At 41.7% G+C, this 23660-nt stretch overlaps 2 protein-coding genes across 3 annotated transcripts in view; both read left to right on the forward strand.

Moving 5' to 3' along the window:
• The window catches only part of LOC124003128 (solute carrier family 45 member 3-like), a 51719-nt gene extending 37799 nt beyond the window's left edge, over positions 1-13920 (forward strand). For both annotated transcript variants that reach the window (XM_046311195.1, XM_046311203.1), the window contains exons 4-5: positions 8604-8869; positions 9200-13920. In XM_046311195.1, coding sequence (XP_046167151.1) covers positions 8604-8869; positions 9200-9643 — 710 coding nt within the window. In that variant the 3' untranslated portion in view covers positions 9644-13920. The remainder of the gene's footprint in view (positions 1-8603; positions 8870-9199) is intronic.
• Positions 13921-15694: 1774 nt separating this feature from the next.
• Positions 15695-23063, forward strand: LOC123992972 (fibroblast growth factor 6-like). The gene is made up of 3 exons (XM_046294673.1): positions 15695-16401; positions 16929-17032; positions 18604-23063. The coding sequence occupies exons 1-3, from the start codon at positions 16062-16064 to the stop codon at positions 18778-18780; spliced, it is 621 nt and encodes a 206-aa protein (XP_046150629.1). The 5' UTR covers positions 15695-16061; the 3' UTR covers positions 18781-23063.
• Positions 23064-23660: the final 597 nt, after the last annotated feature.

Consider the following 23660-nt stretch of genomic DNA (forward strand, 5'->3'; position numbering starts at 1 on the left):
CAGCTGGGCCGGATGCATGCACATTCCAATGGCACAGGTGGGAGGTAGTCAGGCAGAGGAGCAAGCTTCGGTGTTGCCATAATATTACCTCGAGTTTCCAGTCACTGTACCGTTCTCCCTGGTAATAAAGTGTGCATTAAGAGTCATTAAGAGTCTGGTTCCTAATCCCCTAGAATATTGCATAGCTTTATTGGACGAGGAGAAGATGATCAGTGTAAAAGAAGACCTTCAAACTTCAAACTGCGTTGAATCTGACTGACATAATACCCCAGACTCAGCAGAAAAACAGAGATAAGAGAGACAAAGTGAGAGAAAAACTAATGGTGAGAGGGACAAAAGGAAACACCTTCTCCCACACTGAGAAGTTTCCCAGGTCTGTAGTGGAGCTCTGCAAGGCTTCCTGCTTCTCCTCCACCCTCATCCCTCCCACCCACCCCCATCCCTCCCATGCCTGCAGGACAAGGAGGAATGTCACACTCACAGTGCATTAATGTCAAACAATCAGTGTACAAAGAGCATGTTCATTCAGGTACAGGGCAGAGGCCAGGCACAAAAGTCTGAAGCCTGACATATTTATTTAAGTTATTTTAATTTTATTTATTGTATTTAAACTTGATTTAACTAGGCAAGTCAGTTAAGAACAAATTCTTATTTACAATGACGGCCTACCAAAAGGCCTCCTGTGAGGACGGGGTCTGGGATTAAAAATATAAATAAATCAAATAACAATATAGGACAAAACACACATCACGACAAGAGAGACAACACTGCATAAAGAGAGATCTAAGATGACAACATAGCATGGCAGCAACACATGAAAACAACATGGTAGCAACACAAAACAGGCTACAAACATTATTGGGCACAGACAACAGCACAAAGGGCAAGAAGGTAGAGACAACAGTACATCACACAAAGTAGCCACAACACAGTCTTTACTACAATACCCCATAATTGAGATCACCTTTTTCACCGCAATGTGGTTTATCCTCAGTGCAAATCGGGGCGGCAGGGTAGCCTAGTGATTAGAGCGTTGGACTAGTAACCGGAAGGTTGCAAGTTCAAACCCCCGAGCTGACAAGGTACAAATCTGTCGTTCTGCCCCTGAACAGGCAGTTAATCCACTGTTCCTAGGCCATCATTGAAAATAAGAATTTGTTCTTAACTGACTTGCCTAGTTAAATAAATAAAAAAATTAAAATCCTTATATTAAGGTCATGTGGTGACAACTAGAGCTGAACAACATGTTTTTTGGCAGCAGTCAGCCAGTCAACCCAGCCTCCTTTATTTAAAAGACTTGCCTAGTAAAATAAAACATAAATTAAAAAATGTGATTGTATACCCTGAACTTCCAATGCTGGTTAAAGCTAGTCCACTATCTCATGCAGTGTTTGTAATGTGGGCTTGGTCCTTTGCTTTCAAACAGCTAGTCCATCCACATCCTTTCCCCATGTAATTTTAGCATGTTGCTGAATCTGTGTCCTATGCACTTAGGGGGGAATTCAAACCTTGAGTTATGTGTGCATAAATCAAACTTAATTCCCTCTTTATGCACTTTTCTCTCTACGCAAATTATTTTCTGTGAACAATTGTTTTTTATTGGGTCACTCCAACCATAAAACTAAAATGACACTTTTCCCCCAATTTCCCCCAATTGTTTTATATAAATATATAGTTTAAAATTCAAATAAACAACACGCACTACACTAGAATATACACAGCAAAGTCAATTTGCTAATACAACACCATCAAGTAAGAATTTGACATCACATCCAACAGAGATTTCTGAGTCGGCTGCTTTGCATGTTTCCAGAGTGCTATGACTGGCTTTATCCATACAAGCAGCGGATAACTCCAACATAATTACGTCCTGAAAGTATGCCGGGCGGCAGGGTAGGGTAGACGAGTGGTTGGAGCGTTGGACTAGTAACAGAAAGGTTGCAAGTTCAAATCCCCGAGCTGACAAGGTACAAATCTGTCGTTTGCCCCTGAACAGGCCATTTAACCCACTGTTCCTAGGCCGTCATTGAAAATAAGAATTCTTAACTGACTTGCCTAGTGAAATAAAGGTAAAAATAAAAAATCCTTATATTATTAAGGTCATGTGGTGACAACTAGCGCTGAACAACATGTTTTTTGGCAGCAGTCAACCCAGCCAGCCAAACTTTTAGCTGTTTCTCATTCAGCTGCATACCTGTGTCATCGTTAAGCAACAGCATAATTGGTTCAAGGGGTACAGTTTTATCAACCATGTCAGAGAGGATATACGACACTTTCCTCAAACTCATAAACCTCAGGACAATCCCATATCATATGTTTGTATGTACCAAGTCTATTGAGGTTACATAGGTCACAGTATGGGTCTGTTTTGCATGAAATCTTACAAGTGGTGTCCAGTACGATCTATGACAAAGTTTCAAATGAATGAATTGCTGGTTTGTGTTCTTTGATGAGTGAAATATATTCTCCCAGACATTCTCCCAATCAATAGCCTCATCATCGACGGCCAAATCATCTACCCATGCTTTAACCATTGAGAGATCTTTCTGCTTTAATCGTTGTAAGATGAGAAGAAATAGCAGACACAAAACCGCTGGACTGGAATGTAAAAATCCACTCTATCACCGGGTGCCTTCCCCACACCCCATGGAACCCCACAGGCACATGGCGCTGACTGTAGTCTTAAGAATATAGAAAGAATGACGGCCCTTGCAAATCAAAATGAAGACAACGTTCCTGAAAACAAAGAAGACCCTTTGAGTTGCCTAGGTAAACGAAGGTTAAATAAATACAAATATATCCCCTAGATTATTGACCCCTTTTGCAGACCAGGCTCTAGACTCTGACGGTTTATTCCAGGAAGTGATAGCCTTGCTATGCCATAGAGGGCTATGGAGATGCCATTTCCAGGAAACACCTACACACTTCTCAACCTTGCTAAAATTCTCTATTGTGTTAGAAATGATAGGACCAAAATACAGCATGCATTTCCTATTAGATATGCCAGACAATAACACATCCTGCAATCTAGTAGGTGAAACAAGCTCTCCCTCGACAGTTCTCCAAGAGACTGATGTAGGCTGATCAAGATTGGTGGTAAATACAAACATTTGCTAATTCAAGTCCACCAATTACACTTCTGTCGTTGTAACACCTCAAACCTAATATTTGGATGTTTGCCATTCCAAAGGTATGTATGTATATGTTGATCAATCATTCCCCAATAGCCTACTGGTGGAGGGAGTGGGATCATCAGGCTCAGGAAACGAATACGTGACAACACATTCATCTTTATGGAAGCGATCCTAATTTGTAAAGAAGCAGGCAACTTCTCCCAAACGGTTAAATCTCGTTCAACCTCCTTGTAAATTCTCTCATAATTACACTTCACCAGACCATGCAGAGATGTCTCTACGCATATTCGGACTATTAATTTAAGCATGGGCAAATGCCAGTATCAGCCATATGGTTAGGCTACTACATGATACTCAAATTTTCCCTATACCCACTATGATGTTGCTACAACCTAGCCTTTAAAATAAAGTTACAGCGTAGGTGCACACAGATCGAGTGAAGTGACACATTCAATAGCGCCTTGCACACTCTTGCCTGCATCTAGCTGATATAAGGTGTAATCATTAGTTCAACAGTTGCAGACAAGAGTTTCTATTGTACAAATTCAGGTATTTTTTATCCCCGTTTCGTTTGCTTCCGTTCAAGAAATGTTTTTGCACAGAATCGGCGGAATTAATACACCTCTGATCACGCGCAAACACAGTTCGCTTTCTTAGCAGCCACATTGTATTCCTTCTCACATCTATGCACTCTCCTCCTCTCACCTTTTCTCTTTGTTTGTGGACTTCAATGAACAACACATCAGCTGTATGTGACCAGGCGAAAAAACCTTTCTAAGCCAAACCATATCAAAACCGCTGCACACAGCTATAGTAATGTCCTAGTCAACGTAGCTAATACAATCATGCAGTAACATTAGTGTATAGTCAGTAAGCAATTTAGCAGTTCACCGGCAGGCCCTGGTTGAAATAAATGTATAAAACCAAAAGTCCCCTTGACTTGGAAGAGTTCCAGTGTTGTGTTGGATAGTCATAACCTGTTCAACTTTTGTCTTTCTCTCTCTTTGAGTCAACTACTCAACACATTTTAGCTGTAGCTAATGATCTCAGTAATATATTAATTCTCTGACAACATGTCAGTTCATGCTCCAAGAGTTCTGATAGGTTGGAGGACGTCCTCCGGAAGTTGTCATAATTACTGTGTAAGTCTTTGGAAGGGGGTGAGATCCAGGAAGGGACCAAAATCCTCCTTTATTGAAGTCAATGTATCAAGAGGAGGACTGAAGCTAGCTGTCCTCCGGCTACACCATGGTGCTATCTTACATGGTGCTGTTGAGGCTACTTTGTAGACCTTCATGGCAAAGCAGTGTGTTTTAATAAATGATTTGGTAACATGAATATATTTAGTAAAGTTGTATCTAAAAAGTATATTTTTAAATGTTTTAAACATTTTATTTTTATGAAATTCAATGAGAAGGAGGGTCCTCCCCTTCCTCCTCTGAAGAGCCTCCACCAGTGTCAGCTATTGATAAGAGCTAGGTAAATTAGTAATCTGTTTGGAGAAAGCGATTGTCAATACACATAGCAATTGTTTTAGATTATTTTTCCTTATGATCCCTGAGAACGAATGTGAAACCAGTCATATGGAAGCAAACTGAAAATCACATCAACAGGTCATGTATTATGGCCTCTACTCCACAGTGAAGTAAGCTATAAATAGCTGTGCCATTGTTCAGAATTTTAATTGTATGCCCTCATAATTTGCCGGGATGAAATTTGGAGACCCAAGCTATAGACTTCTGTAGTGCCAAACCTGCCGAGTTGATTTATGTGCTTTACAATGTTTAATTATATGCCTGGGCTTTTCTCAGTTTTATCTTACAATTTGTATCATGTTAAATATTAACCACTATCGGGAGCCAGCGCCAGTAACCACATTTCATCCACAGCTTTTATGCGGGTAAAGTCATACCGTAAAATAAAAATACAAGACAGCTGTGATGGAAACAGGAAGTCTCGGTAAAATGTTATAGATGCCAACAGATCATTTGTTCATTCAACATTATTAGGCTACAGATTTAAATCAATTGTGATGAATTTCTCAGGGTGGTGAAAGGGCACGGCGATGGGCTTGATGCTGCTTTCCAATAAATATCTAGGGTCTTATTCTGGTGACATGATGATCAATGATTGACTGCCGTTTGACAAATACAAATATCCAGAATAATATCCAGAATAATCTCATCAAGTAGACTAGCGTACCCGCACAGACTACCTGCACTGAATCTGTGAGCTGTTGGCTAGAGAGCAAGTGCCAAGACCAGAGTAGGCATATGTTATTTAGTGAAACATTTTTATGTAACAAGTTTTTAAAATGCTTTGAACTTTCGGTTTGTATTCGGAACATGAAAACTTGCGTGAAAATGTACCTTTTGTGTGCACTACCATCACGCACTGATTTTTATCCACAACAAGTCTGTTTGGTGGAAACACACCACTGGTAGGAAAATGTGCATATTTTCTCTATGCAGATAGTTTTATATTCACATAAAAATCCGTTGCCAATTGGATGGAATCCTAGCTCAATTTGTATCCTACATTTTGCATCATTCCATTCCACTCCGTTTAGCTTTATTTCCTGTTCCTGAGGGTCGCTAGCAATAGTGGATCATATTAGGCTGATGTTGTGGACATTTGGGACATGTAGCCTATTTGAATCATTACGGAACTCAGGCCAGGCCACAAGAGCAGCTTAAACCTGGAGCCTGGTACACGTTCACGACGACTGGACCGCTGTCATACAGTTCCATGATTAGTGAGAATTAGGGAAGATTTATAGGACTATTGTTCATCCCCTATTGCACACTTTTTCCACCTTCCAATATGTCATGGATTGAACTTGAATATGGCAACTTTCAGGATGATCAAACCACTGTATTTTTGATTCATCAATATTGGCATTTCTTTGTACATACTTTCTTAATCCTAATATTTCCCTAAATAATCTACAAGATCAAAGTATTTTTAAAGCTACCAGTTGGTGCTGAAACAGAGACGAATATTCATATATTTAGATGGCTTTCTTTCATTGATCCCTGTATTCTGAACCCATTCTCTCAATGTATTTTAGTTAGTCTGTCAACAAAATGTCAGTTAAAGGTACACCGTATTTAAAGGGATGGCTTAATAAGATAAATGTCCTGGAAACCCTATCGAATGAAAACGCCACAAGAAAATCTGTTGGCCAGCAAGTCGGAGGGTGTTCAGCGGTTGAATTAAATGTATTCAGTGTGTGAAAGGTAGCCACGTCTGTAGAGCGCATGACGCGACTTCATTAGGTGTCTGAATACCAACTACTGAGAAGTGTGTCGGAAAGGCATGCATACGAAGGTGTACATTTCCTAAGTCTAAATCGGCCCCTTACAGCTAACAGTAATATCAAACCGCTTTAAATACTACAAATAAAGTTGGCTCAGGCAGCCACCTTTCCATAGGAGATGTAGGCCACTTATTGTGTTGATTTGGAATGAAGACCCTTCCTGTGATGCAATGTAGACTAGGGAAGGTAGAACAAACTGGGTTTCAGACATACAGTATTTGTGCTGCGGAGTCTGCAACTCTTCAAATACTTGGAGTGTTTGCTGTAGCTTACCTGAAGTGAAATATGGGTGGGTTTTGCAGTTTTGGGACTATTCTATTGGTCCATTAAGCCAGGCATACAAGCACAGATGAACGATTTGAAAGGATATCATCATTCTCTTTACTGTGGCAATCGTGATGGAATCAACACAATATGAACCACTTTCAATGTACCATACTGAAACAAAACGAACTATGCAAGACTTAGTATGCAAAACTAGCTATACAATATATTTTGTTATAGGCAGAACGCATCGGAGTAGGATTCTATTGCATTTACACACAACTTAGCCCATACTCTACAAAGACCGGTGCAGCACAACCAATCAGAGCTGCAGTGGGCTTATATGCAAATAGACCATTGCCATATATGGATCTGTGCCATTTACTTTGAGGTAGACTGTGATAGTAGGCTCAGCAGACCTGAAATTTGCTCACAGATGCATTTTTTTTGAGGGAACATTGATTAGGACATTGACACATTTTTGTTGTTTTGGCTCTGTACTCCAGCACTTTGGTTTTGAAATTAAACATAACTATGAGGTTAAAGTGCAGACTGTCAGCTTTAATTACAGCACTTTTTGTTCATAGACCCTCCATTTTAGGCAACCAAAAGTATTGGTCAAAATGTACTTATGTGTATAAAGTAGTAAAAGTTTCATATTTGGTTCCATATTCCTAGCACATTAATGGCTACATTAAGCTTGTGACTGGATGCATTAGCTTTTTTTTGTGTGTGTTTCAGATTATTTTGTGCCCAATAGAAACTAATGGTAAATAATGTATTGTGTCATTTTGGAGTCACTGTTATTGTAAATAAGAAAAGAATACGTTTCTAAACACTTCTACATTAATGTGGATGCTAATCATGATTACGGATAACCCTGAATGAACCGTGAATAATGATGAGTGAGAAAGTTACGCGCAAATATCATACCCCCAAGACAACCTCTCACCATTACTATAACCGGGGAGGCTAGCATTTTTGGGGGGAGGGGGGGAATGATATTTATGCATCGGAGCAGGTTAGTTCTGAAGGATTCGTTGTCATAGACATTAACCTGGCTAAAAGTTGAGACACTTTCGTGGGACGGGTTATCCCAAGTTGAACTCAGAGTTGACCAAAGTTAACTAACTCCTCAACCCTGATTCGTAGATTAGGGCTCTGATCTGTTCCGTGTGTTAATCAAATCAAATGTTATTTGTCACATACACATGGTTAGCAGATGTTAATGCGAGTGTAGCGAAATGCTTGTGCTTCTAGTTCCGACAATGCAGTAATAACCAACGAGTAATCTAACCTAACAATTCCACAACTACTGCCTTATACACACAAGTGTAAAGGGATAAATAATATGTACATGAAGATATATGAATGAGTGATGGTACAGAACGGCGTAGGCAAGATGCAGTAGATGGTATCGAGTACTGGCATGAGCAAACTGAGAATTTAAAACACATAAAGGTCCATTCATGCGCCACAGTAAAAGCAGTTTTAGGTTAATATGTGGTGAAGAGTTCTGTATCTTTAAACATGATTAAAGTATTATGTGTTGTTGAGACTGTGAAATGGAACACCCCCCACTAATAACTTAAATCATGAAGCCGGCTCCTACAGGGGTATTTTTTAATAGTAAGTGCCCGGATGAGGTTACTGGTCGTATTTTGCATTTGCAACCACAACCTGTTGTGGTGTTATAGTACCGTATGTTTGACCTTGTTCTTTGGTTGTGTCTGTTTGTCTATGCATGAATCTAGGACGATTAGCTAGTTAACTAACTAGAATTATAATCATGTAGAATTATTGTACCCATAAATGTTAGGGACATAATTCATATTACATAATCTTGTATCTTAATTTGTTACCACAACTTCAATCCTGTCTTGCAGGCATCCGTATGGGCAGCCTGGGCCTGTTCCTGCAGTGTGCTACCTCTACTGTCTTCTCCCTGCTCATGAGCCGACTGGTCCGCCATTTTGGCTCGCGCCGGGTCTACCTGAGCAGTATGGTGAGCTTCACCATCTCTGCCCTGGTCATCTGTATGTCCAAGAGTGTGGTCCTGGTCACCGTGATGTCGGCTCTGACCGGCTTTGCCTATGCCACGCTGCAGACGCTGCCGTACACCCTCACCTGCCACTACCACAAGGAAATGGAGGTAAGGACAGAAAGACACACATACATACAGTACTCTGTGGTCCCTGTACTTCGTGAGCGTAGTGTACATATGAAATCATATTTTAACTGTGATACAATTCTGTTGACTCCTTTAGATGCCGTAGGAGTCAACAGCCATTTATCAGGGCTGAGTAAACAGCCATGTATGTTCCAATACAAACAAACGCTCACATCGTGGTCATAGTCATATCATTTTTCTCCCTCCCTCCGTACACATACCCAGTCCAGCCCTGCACAAACAAACTCCCTTGCACACACTGCCTAAACCTAGACTGTGTATTGAATTTACTTCTCTCTCTTTGCATTTCAGGTTTACATGCCAAAAAAGAAAACAAAAAACTTGCTTAAGTACGGGATTGTGATCAAGCAGGACTCGATCACGCATTTGACACCCGTGGCTGAGGAGGGGGGGCTGGCCCACAAACTGGGGGGCAACAACGGGCATGCCTTCTTCAGCCAAGACGGCTCAGAATACTACCCCCCTCCCCAAGGCCAGAATGGGTCGTCCCACAAAGCCACGGGCCCCGAACAGGATGAGCCAGAGGGCTACGAGAAGCGTGGCGTAGGGTTGGACTTTGCCATCCTGGATAGCACCTTCCTCCTCTCTCAGGTCTTTCCCACTCTCTTCATGGGCATGATCGTTCAGTTCACAAAGTCCGTCACTGCCTATATGGCCTCCTCCGCCATCTTTGGCATCATCGCCATCTATCTGGCCAACCACATCATCTTTGACCAAAAGGACCTCAAGAGCTGAAAGAACCAGGAACCGAGAGTGAAGGAATGCACCCCTGGCTGCACTACCACTCCCTGCGCTTGCAACGCTCCAGTGTCTTCGCTGACTGTTGCCATGGCATTACCAATGGATTGCAATGAGGCAGCCCGTTTATACGTTTGTGTGTATGTGTGCGGCAGGAATGAAAGGAAAATGTATACCCATGACAATTGTTCCCTCCAGAATTTACTGCAGCTAGTTACTGTGTCTACAAGAGAGAGACTGTGTCTGTGTATTTAGAGTGTCTCTCACCTGGTTCCTCTCAGACACGTAGATGGCCTCTCAGAAGGGTCATTTCTCCTTCTCCTCAGGTACAGCTAGCTTCACAGCATGAGCGGACTCCATCGGCCCTTAGACAACTGGAATACAGATTTATTACCATTTCACTCTCATCTATGTGAGGAGTTTGTCAATGCTATATATTTAAAACAGTCTGCTGTTAGGGCTGGATTCAATCCGTACTGTGGAAGATCTGTGTTAAAATGTAAATGGAATTTCCGAATAAGCCGACAGCATTTACCGTGAATGCAGTATGCGGGAATGCGGGAACATTGCCTATAACGTGGATCTTCTGCAATACTTCTGCAATATGGATCGAATCCAGCCCTTAGTCAAAGTCAACAGGAGATTATTGCCCACTTCTCATGCAGACTGGCCAAGAGAGAAAAATACCCAATCTGGAGAGCCCATCACCTGCTTGGGAAAGGATCTGGGCTCACATAGCTCCATGCTGCTAATGTAGGGGCATTTCTGTCTGTTTGTTATTCTCAGCCAGGTTGTGCTTGCAGTCACAATGGATGGATTCTGCATTGCTTACTGAAACATACATGTTATCACACACGTGATAAGTCCAATGGGACCATTGGACTTGTTCGTCCAGAAACTGCAAATAGAAAAATTGGGAATAACTGGGGTAACTGGCCCCTAGAGTAACTGGCCCCTAGTTTTAGATGGTTTTTGATAATAAACAGGTTTACTGTATATATTTTGGATATGAATTCATATATTTATATTCCTATGGGAATTTCTTATGCAACCTGTTTAGGTGAGGTCATCTGTGTAACTGTGGTGTTGTTAGAATGAAGTGGCTCAATGGCATCATTGCATTTTTGTTTGAAGTCTGTCATCTCAGGATAGTCACCTCTTTTCTAGAAATTTCAGACAGTGCCATATTGTGCTATTTATTGCATCATTTCTACTGCCATTATCACGTTCAATCTGAAATGACACTAGGAAAGTAAATGAGGTGAATTAACCAATGCTGTAAAAAATTCAGGTGCACGTCTTTTTGGAAACTCCATTAATATTCCCATGAGCAAAATACCAAAAAGTCATAGTAGCAACACTGCAGCGTTACAGTGAACTGGGTTACTGAAAATAGTTTTGGTATGCAAGATGACAGTCTTTTGTGTTCTGTCATATTTTTTATGCTTTTCTCTGTGTATTGTACATCTCTTTTGAAGGTCAACATGGGTCTGTGGAAAGGTGTGTGTGTGTGTTTTTTGTTGTTGTTTATTTTACTATCCTTGTGGGGACCAGAAGTCCAGTAAAACAAGGAAAATTCGGACAAGTGGCGACATTCCATCGGTCCCCACAAGGAAAAAGGCTGATTTAGAGGTTAGGGTTAGAATTAGGGTTTGGAGTAAGGGTTAGGTTTAGAGTTAAGGTTTAGGGACTCAATTGTTTGGTCCCCACAAGGACAGTAAAACAAACGTGTGTGTGAATTTCATAGTGTAGTGGAGAGAGGAGGGCAACAAGACATGACTTTGGATGCAGTCTCTCCTGGAGTTCCAGTCACCTAACAGAATACAGCACACAAATAATAGCTATAAGCTACAGACTTTCTAAAGTATCTCATCTGCTGCTGTACACTGTGGCCAGTTTATTAGGTACAACCATTTAGTACTGGGTCGGACACCCCTTTGCCTCTAGAACAGCCTGAATTCTTCGGGGCATGGAAACTTCGCTCAACTGTTACAGTTGACACCAAGCAGGATTGGGCCATGGACTCATACTGTTTACGCCAAATCCTGACACAACAGGAACTGTGATTTGTCAGATCAGGCTATGTTTCTCCACTCAATTGTCCAGTGTTGGTGATTGCGTGCCCACTGGAGACGCTTCTTCATGTTTTTAGCTGATAGGAGTGAAATCCGGGGTGGTGGTCTGCTGCAATAGCCCATCCGTGACAAGGACTGACAAGCTGTACCATTCTTTTCCTGTTTGTGACCCACCTGTTAGCTTGCACGATTCTTGTCATTCTCCTTCGACCTTTCATCAACGAGCTGTTTTCACCCATATGACTGCTGCTAACTGGATGTTTTTTGTTTGTCGCACCATTCTCGGTAAACCCTAGACACTGGCCGGCCGTTTCTGAGATACTGGAACCGGGGAGCCTGGCACCGACGATCACGCCACGCTCAAAGTCGCTTATGTCACTCGTTTTGCCAATTTGACCGTTCAATAGAACAGTAACCGAGTGCCTCGATGCCTGTCTGCCTGCTTTATATAGCAAGCCACGGCCAGGTGACTCACTGTTGTAGGAGCGAACAATTTTCATGAACAGGGTGGTGTACCTAATACACACACAGTAATCTAAATATATTGTGGCCTTCAGTTATTCTTCAAACTTGGAGTTTTGTTAGTAAAACAGTTGTGTTACAATCAATATGTTATGTTATATGCATTCGGTGTATGATTTGCCTACTTTTTCTGACTTTCAATCAGAAATATGGCTGTATAATAACCAAACATAATGTAATAGCTCATTTATGCAATGATGAGATTGGCTAAATACAGTTGGCCCTATTGGATATATAATCTCATTTTGAGAATGGGGTCAAAATGAACTTGTTTTTTGTAATATTTCATTGGCAGTTAGTGAAAGATAATACCACGTCACTCATCGTTGAAAACCAATTACTAAACAGACACGGTAACTTTGTGAAAATAACAGTTGACTTTGAGAAAATTCCCCCCAGCACACAGACAAGTAAATACTAATCTGACGTACTGTAGAGCATATGGACATACTGCCATGCGCCTTGGGAATATAGCAACGTTTTGCAAGTGCCTCTAGAAATGTTTTTATTTTTTGAACATAACTATTTATTTATTGTTCTTTTAAACATCATAAGCACATATTAAAGTATTTAGCATTATTTTTTGTTGCATCTGTCAAAAGTGTAAAGGGCAAAAGCTATTTCTGTGAAAAACAATTATAAATTGTTATTTTTTTTGTGTAGATGTGCTAAGAGACATCTTGACTTCAGCGCTATAATTTATTTGAATTTTCTTCCACCACACTCGTTCATCGTGGGTTGCTTACACTCTGATAGCTTATTGATCACGACTGCTGTCAATGTGTCCCTGTAGGATGGCAAAGTTATACTGCGTATCATTATGTCATTGCGGCACTGTACGTTGTCAGGAATCCAACTCAACTCACAAAGTTGATGATTTCCTGGTTTACCTTGCAGAATAGTACATTAATATTTAAACACATGGTTTTGTTTTTGCTTTTAAGTTATTGGTTTCATCCGGACTATTTCCTCTATGACTTCTGGTTTTAAAGGAGCAACTTTGCTGGATGTGCATGTCTTCGTGATGACTAATACCTTTGCAGAGTATGGTAAACAACCTATTGTATCCTTGTTTATTAGTAAACAGGAAGTAGTCGATACTGTTGCATCAGGATCATTTATAACCACTGTATTGTTTCTCTGTGTTGAGTTTCCCCTATATTTCGTTTTGTTGATATTTGTTAGACATCCACTATGTATACAGAAGTATGCGGACACCCCTTCTAATTAGTGGATTCGGCTATTTCAGCCACACTCGTTGCTGACAGGTGTATAAAATCGAGCACACAGCATTTCAGTCTCCATACAAACATTGGCAGTAGAATGGCCTTTACTGAAGAGCTTAGTGACTTTCAACGTGGCACCGTCATAGGATGCCATCATTCCAACAAGTCAGTTTGTCAAATTTTGGCGCTGCTAGAGCTGCCCCGGTAAACTGTAAGTGCTGTTTTTGTGAAGTGGAAATGTCTCGGAGCAACAACAGCTCAGCTGCGAATTGGTAGGCCACACAAGCTCACAGAAAGTTGCCACCGGGTGCTGAAGAACGTAGCGCATAAAAATCATCTGTCCTCAGTTGCAACACTCATTACCGAGTTCCAAACTGCCTCTGGAAGCAACGTCAACACAATAACTGTTCATCGGGAGCTTCGTGAAATGGGTTTCCATGGCTGAGCAGCCGCACACAAGCGTCCATTGGAGTGGTGTAAAGCTCACTGCCATTGGACTCTGGAGCAGTGGAAATGCAGTCTCTGGAGTGCTGAATCACGCTTCACCATCTGGCAGCCCAATGGACAAATCTGGGTTTGGCGGATGCCATGAGAATGCTACCTGCCAACTGTAATGCAGCCAACTGTAAAGTTTGGTGGAGGAGGAATAATGGTCTGGAGCTGTTTTTCATAGTTCGGGCTAGACCCCTTAATTCCAGTTAAGGGAAATCTTAACGCTACAGCATACAATGACATTCTAGAAAATTCTGTGCATACAACTTTGTTGCAACCGTTTGGGGAAGTCCCTTTCCTGTTTCAGCATGTCAATGCCCCTGTGCATAAAGCGAGGCCCATACAGAAATGGTTTGTTGAGATCGTTGTGGAAGAAATTGACTGGCCTGCACAGAGCCCCGACCTCAACCCCATTGAACACCTTTGGGATGAATTGGAACGCTGACTGCAGGCCTAATCGCCCAACATCAGTGCCCAACTTCACTAATGCTCTTGTTGCTGAATGGAAGCAAGTCCCCGCAGCAATGTTCCAACATCTAGTGGAAAGCCTTCCCAGAAGAATGGAGGCTGTTATAGCAGCAAAGGGGGGCCAACTCCATATTAATGCCAATGATTTTGGAATGAGATGTTAGACAAGCAGGTGTCCACATACTTTTGGTCATGTAGCGTAAGTAACCATTGAATTCCAATAACTTAACAACAGTGTTGTGGTTCTTTAATTATGTGTCCAAATGCCCAGTGTTTAGGTTAGTTGGGTCTCAAAATAGCAAGTGCCAAGGGTCACATTTAAGATGGCTTTGGTTAATTGACAAAACTGTTTTGTAAATGTGCTGGGGTGTATAATACTTAATCAGGGATCTATTCACATTGGTCCTATTTGCTGAGGACTGTATGATTATGAATCTGCCATTATGTCCTCAAGTTTTAATTCGTGCTCCAAATGTGTTGTTCTTTGTGTTTTCAGCCTTCATAAAAATCATATAATATTATTTTGATTATAAATCCCTCAGCTTGGGTATTGTGCAGTCACCAAATAGATTTTTTTAAACAAAATAAATGTACTGCGTTGAAAAATGCTTGTCTGAGATTTTGTATGTCACTGAGAACAACTTTTGTCGTCTGTCGAAATGTTTTGAACTATGGTCAATGATGGTTGCGCATGAAGCACAGTTACAACCTTGGAGATAGCGCCATCTATTGGAATTCCCAACCAACTGGATGACATTGAGGGGACCGGTGGAAGCGCGCCACTGACGTATAGGCATATGCTCCATGGTGTCATCATTACAAAGAAAATATGATATGCATTTATGTTTATGGGGAAGGAATAGTCTATGAGAGACGTGTCGGGTAACTAAATTACGCACCACTGTGCTCATGAATGCATCTCACTGTAATTGTAAGCCTATTCAAGTGTTTTAAGAGAATAATTGGTTTGGAAAGTTCTTGAACCAGCAGCATAGGAAGTGGCCCCCAAGGGTGCCATTGCTCTCCGGTGACAAGTGGACTGTTTTTACACCTTCCTTCTAAATAAGGAAGCAGCCTGTCAGACATATGACCACCGACCCAATTTGGGAGCTGCCAAAGTGTCCATCATGTTCCGCAGTTGCCACCCAATGCGATCTCTCCCGTCCTCGGTTTCACGGGCGCTGTGACAGTGTTCGGTTGAACTCTCCACAGACTTGGCACTGCAATTCAGCGCCTCTTTTCTTGCTTGCTTGCAACTTCACTCTCCCCATCCTCCGCCCTTGTATTATTCGAAGGGGCAGCAGTGAACTCAGCATGATGTAATCTAGAGATGCGATAGCCTGGCAAGGTGAAACAGGGTTTTGGTGAGTGGTGTTATCCACGGCCTGCGTTGCCCACAGAGAGAGGGAGGCGCGGGGCTGCAAAACATGGTAATCATCACCGCCACCATCTCAAGCACTGCCACGCGCACTCCCATTTCTACTCCTCTGCATTGGGGCTGTCGTCTCATGCCCAGACCCCTGATCAGCTTTCCAAAAATAATCCTCTGCCAGCATGCCGAAGGAAGAAAAACAAGAAGAGTGGTATTTTTAGGGCCATTCATTTTGACCACGTGCCCCGAAGGTAAACCGGATGGCCATTGCGCAAAGGTTCCTCATCAGTATGTCCTACGAGGCCAGCACGCACTGGACGTTGACTGCGATTGTTCTCTTGGGGTTCATAGTAGGGATTGTGTCATCATATCCTATTCCGAGCAGGACAAATGCAACGTTATTGGAGAAAAGATGGGAGACCCTCTTCTCCCGCTCCATTCTGGGCATCTCGGGGGAGAAATCGGACCTGAACTGGGAGAGTGACTATTTGCTAGGTATCAAAAGAGTCCGGAGGCTCTACTGCAACGCGGGTATCGGGTTTCACCTCCAGGTCCTCCCAGACGGGAGGATAAATGGTGTACATAATGAAAACCAGTACAGTGAGTTGCTTCCACAGATGTAACGCAATATACATCACATAAAGGGGCCGTCGTCGATAATTATGGATCTAACAGCATCTATAGCCCATTTTGCATGATATGTCATCATCCGCGAAGGGAGAATTGAATGTCTTCTAGAGCAAAGACAAATCTATTAAAAACAGTATCCACCAGTGCTAACTGTCTCCTTAATCTCAAACATGACATGAATGTATGGACGTATTTAGACAACAACCTATTTTTACACTGGCTCCTACAGCGGCCGAGAAACTAACAGTCACCGTGTACGTTCAAAAGGGCAATTATTAAGTCCACATGATAGCCTCAACCTATACATTTCTGAGCATATATTGAACATTTAACGTGGGCATTTATATAGAACAAAGACTCAGCATCCTGCGTAGCAATCTGCAAGGTTACACCCACAGACGCACAGCATATGCTATAACCACTATGAACCATATTTTGTACCTATCTGATCGGATGTATTTTTCCAATATCTAATATCTGGTATTTTGTTCAATTAGGTCTAATAGAGATCTCAACGGTAGAGCGAGGAGTGGTTAGCTTGTATGGGGTAAGGAGTGAGCTGTTTGTCGCAATGAATAGCCGAGGAAGGTTATACGGAACGGTAGGTATGCACAGTTGGCTATTCCATTTATTTTCCTGCAATATTTGTTAATGGCTCCGAGAATAGTGGTCTTTGCTATTACGCTATGACTGGTCGGGTTTTATTTGCATGTCATATTAACTATTGGGTGTGCCTATCTTAACGTGTGCTGTGAATTATGTGAGAATAAATATGATAATGGAATGGTAGGCTATTTGGTATTGTTAACGATATGTTCCCCCAATATTATTATGCATTATTTTGAAATTATAAGTAGTAAATGAGCTAAGGGCCTGTTAATGGTCGAGTTGCCTTCGGCTATAATGATGAGGTTAACAGACGCATAATTGTGTCACGCGCTGTAATACGGCCCTGCGTGCGAGGGAAAGCCCCCCGATACTCCAGAACCTGTCATCGGGACCTGGGACTGTATGCAATTAGTCCTTTAAATATGAATATTAGGCCTATTTACATGTTAGGTTACACTCATAGGCTATGGCTATCACTGATCGAAGTGCATCCTTTGATTATAGACATTGAACCAGGAGTCATGAATGATGATTTCAAAAGTGATTCCATTAGGGTATCTCTGACGGACGTCATTAGGCAGTCTTGTTGGAAGTCCCAGCACATCCCGTCTCTTCACAACGTATTATTGCAGAACATTTTCAAAAATGTCTATCCAACAAATACTCTGAAAAATATTGTTAGACAATTGTTTAGACAATTAAACAAACACGATTAGCAATTAACAAAGTGCAAGTTGCGCACAAGAAGGCCGACAGCTCTCCAATTGCGCATGAATGAACAGTCCCCCCAAAAATACACTTACAAAGTGTATGCAATTAAAAACCTTTTGACATCGATCATTTCACAAATAACACATTGGTTAATATGCTAATTAGTTACCCATATGGGTGACAAATAAGTGTCACCGCAGTGCTACCTGTGCGTAATACACCAGTTATTGATGTTTAAAGAGATGGTTCACATTTGCGTTATCTTATTAATACACAAAAATAAGTCAATAGACCCAGGGAGTAAGCAAACCAACATTTGTTTTTGTTCAGTAAGCTGCAGTTTAGCATTGTCTTTATCAAGCACAAAGTATGGGAGTGGTAGGGCCTCTGTTAGCATGCTCCCAATAGCACAAATGACTCCAAAACAGCAACATTCACATTGTCATTTCCTTTGAAATTGAATGAATATGATATGTCAAGATGATCTCAGTTGATTTAAATTTTTGAGTTACAGTTTTCAAAAAAGATGTGGTAAATGTAATTTTCGTTAGAAATCACCTCAAGGTTTCATAAACACTTTTATTTCTTACGAATTTTAGATTGAGCAAGAGATGAACTAGTCTTCAGAGACAAAGGTTTGCAGGTTCATGGCCTGCTATCAGCCCCAAATGTGCTCCAATATATTAGTGCATGGCTCCCCTACTTTACATGTGAACCAATCCTGGATGAGGATGAAATGATTGCATGGCAAGTATTTTTCTGTGCATCCTGTACAACCATATCAAACTGCTAGCTGTGAAACTAGACTTGGCCACGCATTTTCTTAGTCTTTTTCTCCTTTGCTATTTTCAGACAGTCTTCCATGATGAGTGCAAGTTCAGAGAGAGCATGCTGCCAAACAACTACAACGCCTATGAGTCTTCCGTTTACAGAGGCTCCTACATTGCTCTCAACAAGCATGGCCGTCTGAAGAGAGGCAAAAAGGCCACCACTGCCATGACTGTCACACACTTCCTCCCCAGAATATGAGCAAAACTGGCAATAACTCACTTATTTGCACATGTGGATTGTTTTCCAGGTAACATTATACTGTATACACGCATACACCAATACAAATGGACTGCAAAAGAAAGAAATACCACTATATATGATGGTATTTATTCAGTCTTTTATATGTACATTTCGATAGCTTACTTTGTTTTACAACTTATGGATATGCCATTATTTGCTGCTTGTTATTTTAATGAGTATTATATAAGGTGTGGAGAAGCTTCGTCTGTCCCCTCCACTTGATATGGGTGCTTGCCATATCTGGTGGAGACCTTGCCCTGTCAGTGGATGACAGCTCAGCCTCTAGAAGTGAAATGGATACTTTTCATTACCTCAAAGCGCCACGTCACCGAATGGAAAAAAAATGTGTGCATGAAATTTCTACTGAGAAGAATGCCTGTTTACTTTGAACTTTTGTCGTTATCAATCAAGGACTAGACATTTTCCATCCTCTGTGTCAACATTATACCATTGTATAGTAAGGGTAACTAGAGCACTTGTTTGTTTCCTTGCTTTGTGATGAGATGGTGTGTGCCTTTGATTCCTACTTGAGAGCCCCTTCCCTTGCATGCGAGAAATGTGCCCCTCAGTCAGAAATAGGGATGACACGCAGGTCATCACTAACCTCATACACTCCAGGGGGCTTTAGCCCGATTCCTAAAGGCCCACAAGTATCCTCCGTTTCTTTTCTTTTCTTTTCAGAATAACGTCAATCAAGTAATTGAGACTCTAATTGAGACTCTTGTGTCTGAGCTCAAAGCCATTGATGTGGAAAGCTAGAGCTGGAGACCCACCATCCTAGGGGGCTTGACAATCCTGGCTTTTATGAGGCTAGATTTTATGAGGCTAGATGGTTTTATGAGGCTAAGTGTATGATGGCTTGATGGTCAGACCAGATTGAAATGTGTGTATGTGCCTGGTCTTGGACTAAAGGGAGCCTGCTGTACAAATCAAACAGTTTGATTCCTTTTGAAACTGATGAGGGTTGAAACCTTAACTTGTGCGCTGGTTCGATGTCTGTTGTTGCACTTACAGTATCTCCATTTCTGCAGTAAATGTTGAGCTGCAGAAATGGTGCTTGTTTTCACATTCACTCTGGAAATGAGGTTCAGCTACATTCGTTTGAAGTAATGCCAATATTACATTGACATTTTTTTTGAGGGATGTTGCTTATTTCACGCAACTGAGATTTGCTAACAATATTTCAGGTAGCTAGTGCAATCTGTATTTTACATATAATATCTGATAGTTAGATCATAACGATTGTACTCATAGGTACCTGTTTCTCTCTTTCATCGCTTATAGCAGTTGTTAAGTTGTAGGTCTTGTGTGAAAGAAAAACAGAAGCAATGTCTCAAAGCATTTCCCGAAAGGCTTTACAGTAGTGATGTTTGGGCTTTGTGCATTGAAGTCAATGCTTACTTGCTCTCCTCCTCGAATACTGTACGTTTCCATAGTGGAGCGATAAACCCATACAGTGCTGTACTGACATAAAGAAGAGTACTTATATGGGACTGTGCATGTGGTACCCATTGTTCTTTTAACCTGCTAAGGATGCAGATCATTTTGGACAGGCTACTCCCCAAATACCCGAGCAGACCCCCCTTGTCCAGTGGACACTGTAAAAGCCTTTGTTCAACAATGGCCATGAGATTCCAGAAGTATCCTTCCTCTCCCATCCGGAGCCATTTTAGTCCAAGGTCAGAGTCATAGACTTCTTTCACTGTGTCTAGCTAGGCACGTGATGTTCAGGTTGACCCGGGGTTGACCCGGATCTCTTTTCCCCTTTGACCTACATTCGCTCTGTTATTCCTTTATTTATTCGTGGTTGATATGTAGCTCGAAGAAAACCTTGCATGAATGACATACAGTGATTGTTTAGGTGTAAGTGGTTTGATGATTCTGTACCTCTCTTTGACTGGTGGGCCATGAGCATGGACTTATTGGGAACGGAGTGACAGAATCTGATTTAAAGACGGTTTATCTTTGGTTATTACAGTGCTATAGGTATGTTTGGTGCGTCAGAGTAAAATGCATAAGATGTTGTCATCGTTTACCTCTTTTACATTTACACCAGTTCAATTCTCATTCCAACACAGCATTCATCGGTAGCCAACTGTCAAATGGATTTGAGCTGGTGCTTACCTTCCCCCAAGTACTTGTAGTAGGAAGAGACAGGCTGCGGGCTCGATGCAGTGTCTAGTTGAGATGGAACACAGAATGCATCCATGTGTACACCCATCATACTCTGTATCTGCCACAGCAAAAGAGAAAGCAGACGTGTTATCAGATCAATTTACCTTGAGTCAGGAATGAAATGGAATTGTCCTGCTGTGCAGTGCTCGCAAAGCACTACTTCCAAGGAAGATGGTATACAAGGCAGATGGTATACAAGGCGGATGGTATACAAGGCGGATGGTATACAAGGCGGATGGTATACAAGGCGGATGGTATACAAGGCAAATGGTATACAAGGCGGATGGTATACAAGGCGGATGGTATACAAGGCGGATGGTATACAAGGCGGATGGTATACAAGGCGGATGGTATACAAGGCGGATGGTATACAAGGCGGATGGTATACAAGGCGGATGGTATACAAGGCGGATGGTATACAAGGCAAATGGTATACAAGGCGGATGGTATACAAGGCGGATGGTATACAAGGCGGATGGTATACAAGGCGGATGGTATACAAGGCAGATGGCAAACAAAGAGGATGGCAAACAAAGAGGAAGGCAGACAATGAAAATATGTAACACAAAGGCTGTTTTGGATGTGGGCCATTATGGAGTTTTGTTCAGTCTTCCAAGTAGAGTTATCTCTACAGATAGCACCAGATCAAGCCTACCTATATTGTCACAATGTAACTGAAAAATGTCTTGAGAATGATCTATTCAGGATTGTGGAATGAATGAAAACGAGCTTTTCTACCACTTTGCATGTGTCTTTCTGGGATGACGTAGCAGGATTCATGGTTTCATTTCATCTGGGTGGTGCAACAACATCCTATTGTATTTATCATTCATATTTTTGGGGCCGGTCTATATGGACAACAGGACACTATCTGGACAACCTTGAGATTTTGTATGAAAAGCGCTATATAAAATAAATCTATTATTATTATTAACAAGCAAATACATGAACTGAAATAGAGATATTTGGAAGTGTGAGAATTGTGCCTCAGTCAAAAATGGTTTCTTATGTCAGAAAGAGCACCTAGTTTAGTGTACACCTGTTAGACCTTCACACAAGTCTTTGTACTAAATGCATTAAAGCTGCCCAAAGAGTGTTAGATACGCAAATGGTGTTGAAGCCTGCAGTAGCTTACAATGCAATCCATTGTGGGCTCTCCAACGTGTGCAAATGGTGTTCAAGCCTGCAGTAGCTTACAATGCAATCCATTGTGGGCTCTCCAACGTGTGCAAATGGTGTTGAAGCCTGCAGTAGCTTACAATGCAATCCATTGTGGGCTCTCCAACGTGTGCAAATGGTGTTGAAGCCTGCAGTAGCTTACAATGCAATCCATTGTGGGCTCTCCAACGTGTGCAAAGGGTGTTGAAGCCTGCAGTAGCTTACAATGCAATCCATTGTGGGCTCTCCAACGTGTGCAAATGGTGTTGAAGCCTGCAGTAGCTAACAATGCAATCCATTGTGGGCTCTCCAACGTGTGCAAATGGTGTTCAAGCCTGCAGTAGCTTACAATGCAATCCATTGTGGGCTCTCCAACGTGTGCAAATGGTGTTCAAGCCTGCAGTAGCTTACAATGCAATCCATTGTGGGCTCTCCAACGTGTGCAAAGGGTGTTCAAGCCTGCAGTAGCTTACAATGCAATCCATTGTGGGCTCTCCAACGTGTGCAAATGGTGTTGAAGCCTGCAGTAGCTTACAATGCAATCCATTGTGGGCTCTCCAACGTGTGCAAAGGTGGCGGTAGCGAGTCTGTGTGTGCCCTGTGTGTCTGCAGCCTTAGTTTGTGTTCTCAGTTTTATAGTCCTGTACTGAGGGGAGTGTGCATCCTCTAAATCCCCCTCGTCTTTTTTTAACATATACCTTACCTTCTGCCTTAGTTCCGATTTATTGAAATGATTGTAAATTAGTTTGAAAAACAGACTTCTCCAATCATTTGTTTCTGGGGGGGAAAAGCATATGTTGACGAGTAAGAATACTAATATATCAAAAATGGCTTTCCTTTTATTTTTGTACGTATGTGCTGTGCACAACAGTCAACTGTATCCCTGCAATAATAATAAAACATGTTTTATATGGGTTGTTGTTATGCCTATGGTTCATGTCAATTGTGAACTGGATTTATATGATAGAACCTCCTATGTATTGATTTAGTTAAAGGCCACCCTGAGTATTTTAGATTGAGAAGTGTATTATACACTATTCAAAATAAAATAAGCCAGCGAGTGTTTCTTTGTGGCAATTGATAAGTAAACTGAACTCTTTCAAGGATTATACTGCACTTTTTAAGCACACTCATATTACTATGATGTGTGTGTGCAGCTGGGGCTCCCTCCTCTGGCAAAAATAAATATAGCCACGTTTTGGGAAGAATATGGGTCCATTTGGGCCCCTACACTCCAGATGTGTTCAGGGATAAGCCAAGGGACAAAAACTGGACAGAAGTGTGTGTGTGTGTGTGTGTGTGTGTGTGTGTGTGTGTGTGTGTGTGTGTGTGTGTGTGTGTGTGTGTGTGTGTGTGTGTGTGTGTGTGTGTGTGTGTGTGTGTGTGTGTGAGCAAGCGAGAGAGATTTAACCTGTCCAGTATTTATAAAGAAGAGAAGAGGCTAGGGGGAATAAACAAGAGAGCCCAGACCCTCAGGTAGGCAACCTCTACATGCAGGTAAAATG

This window comes from Oncorhynchus gorbuscha, linkage group LG02, assembly GCF_021184085.1.
Source record: "Oncorhynchus gorbuscha isolate QuinsamMale2020 ecotype Even-year linkage group LG02, OgorEven_v1.0, whole genome shotgun sequence".
Taxonomy (NCBI): domain Eukaryota; kingdom Metazoa; phylum Chordata; class Actinopteri; order Salmoniformes; family Salmonidae; genus Oncorhynchus; species Oncorhynchus gorbuscha.

Bases quoted from the DNA above. Each gene is read 5' to 3' on its own strand.
- LOC123992972 (XM_046294673.1), top strand. From the start codon at position 16,062: ATGGCCATTGCGCAAAGGTTCCTCATCAGTATGTCCTACGAGGCCAGC. The intron at 16,402-16,928 runs GTGAGTTGCTTC...TTGTTCAATTAG, and splicing joins ACATAATGAAAACCAGTACA to GTCTAATAGAGATCTCAACG. The intron at 17,033-18,603 runs GTAGGTATGCAC...TGCTATTTTCAG, and splicing joins GAGGAAGGTTATACGGAACG to ACAGTCTTCCATGATGAGTG.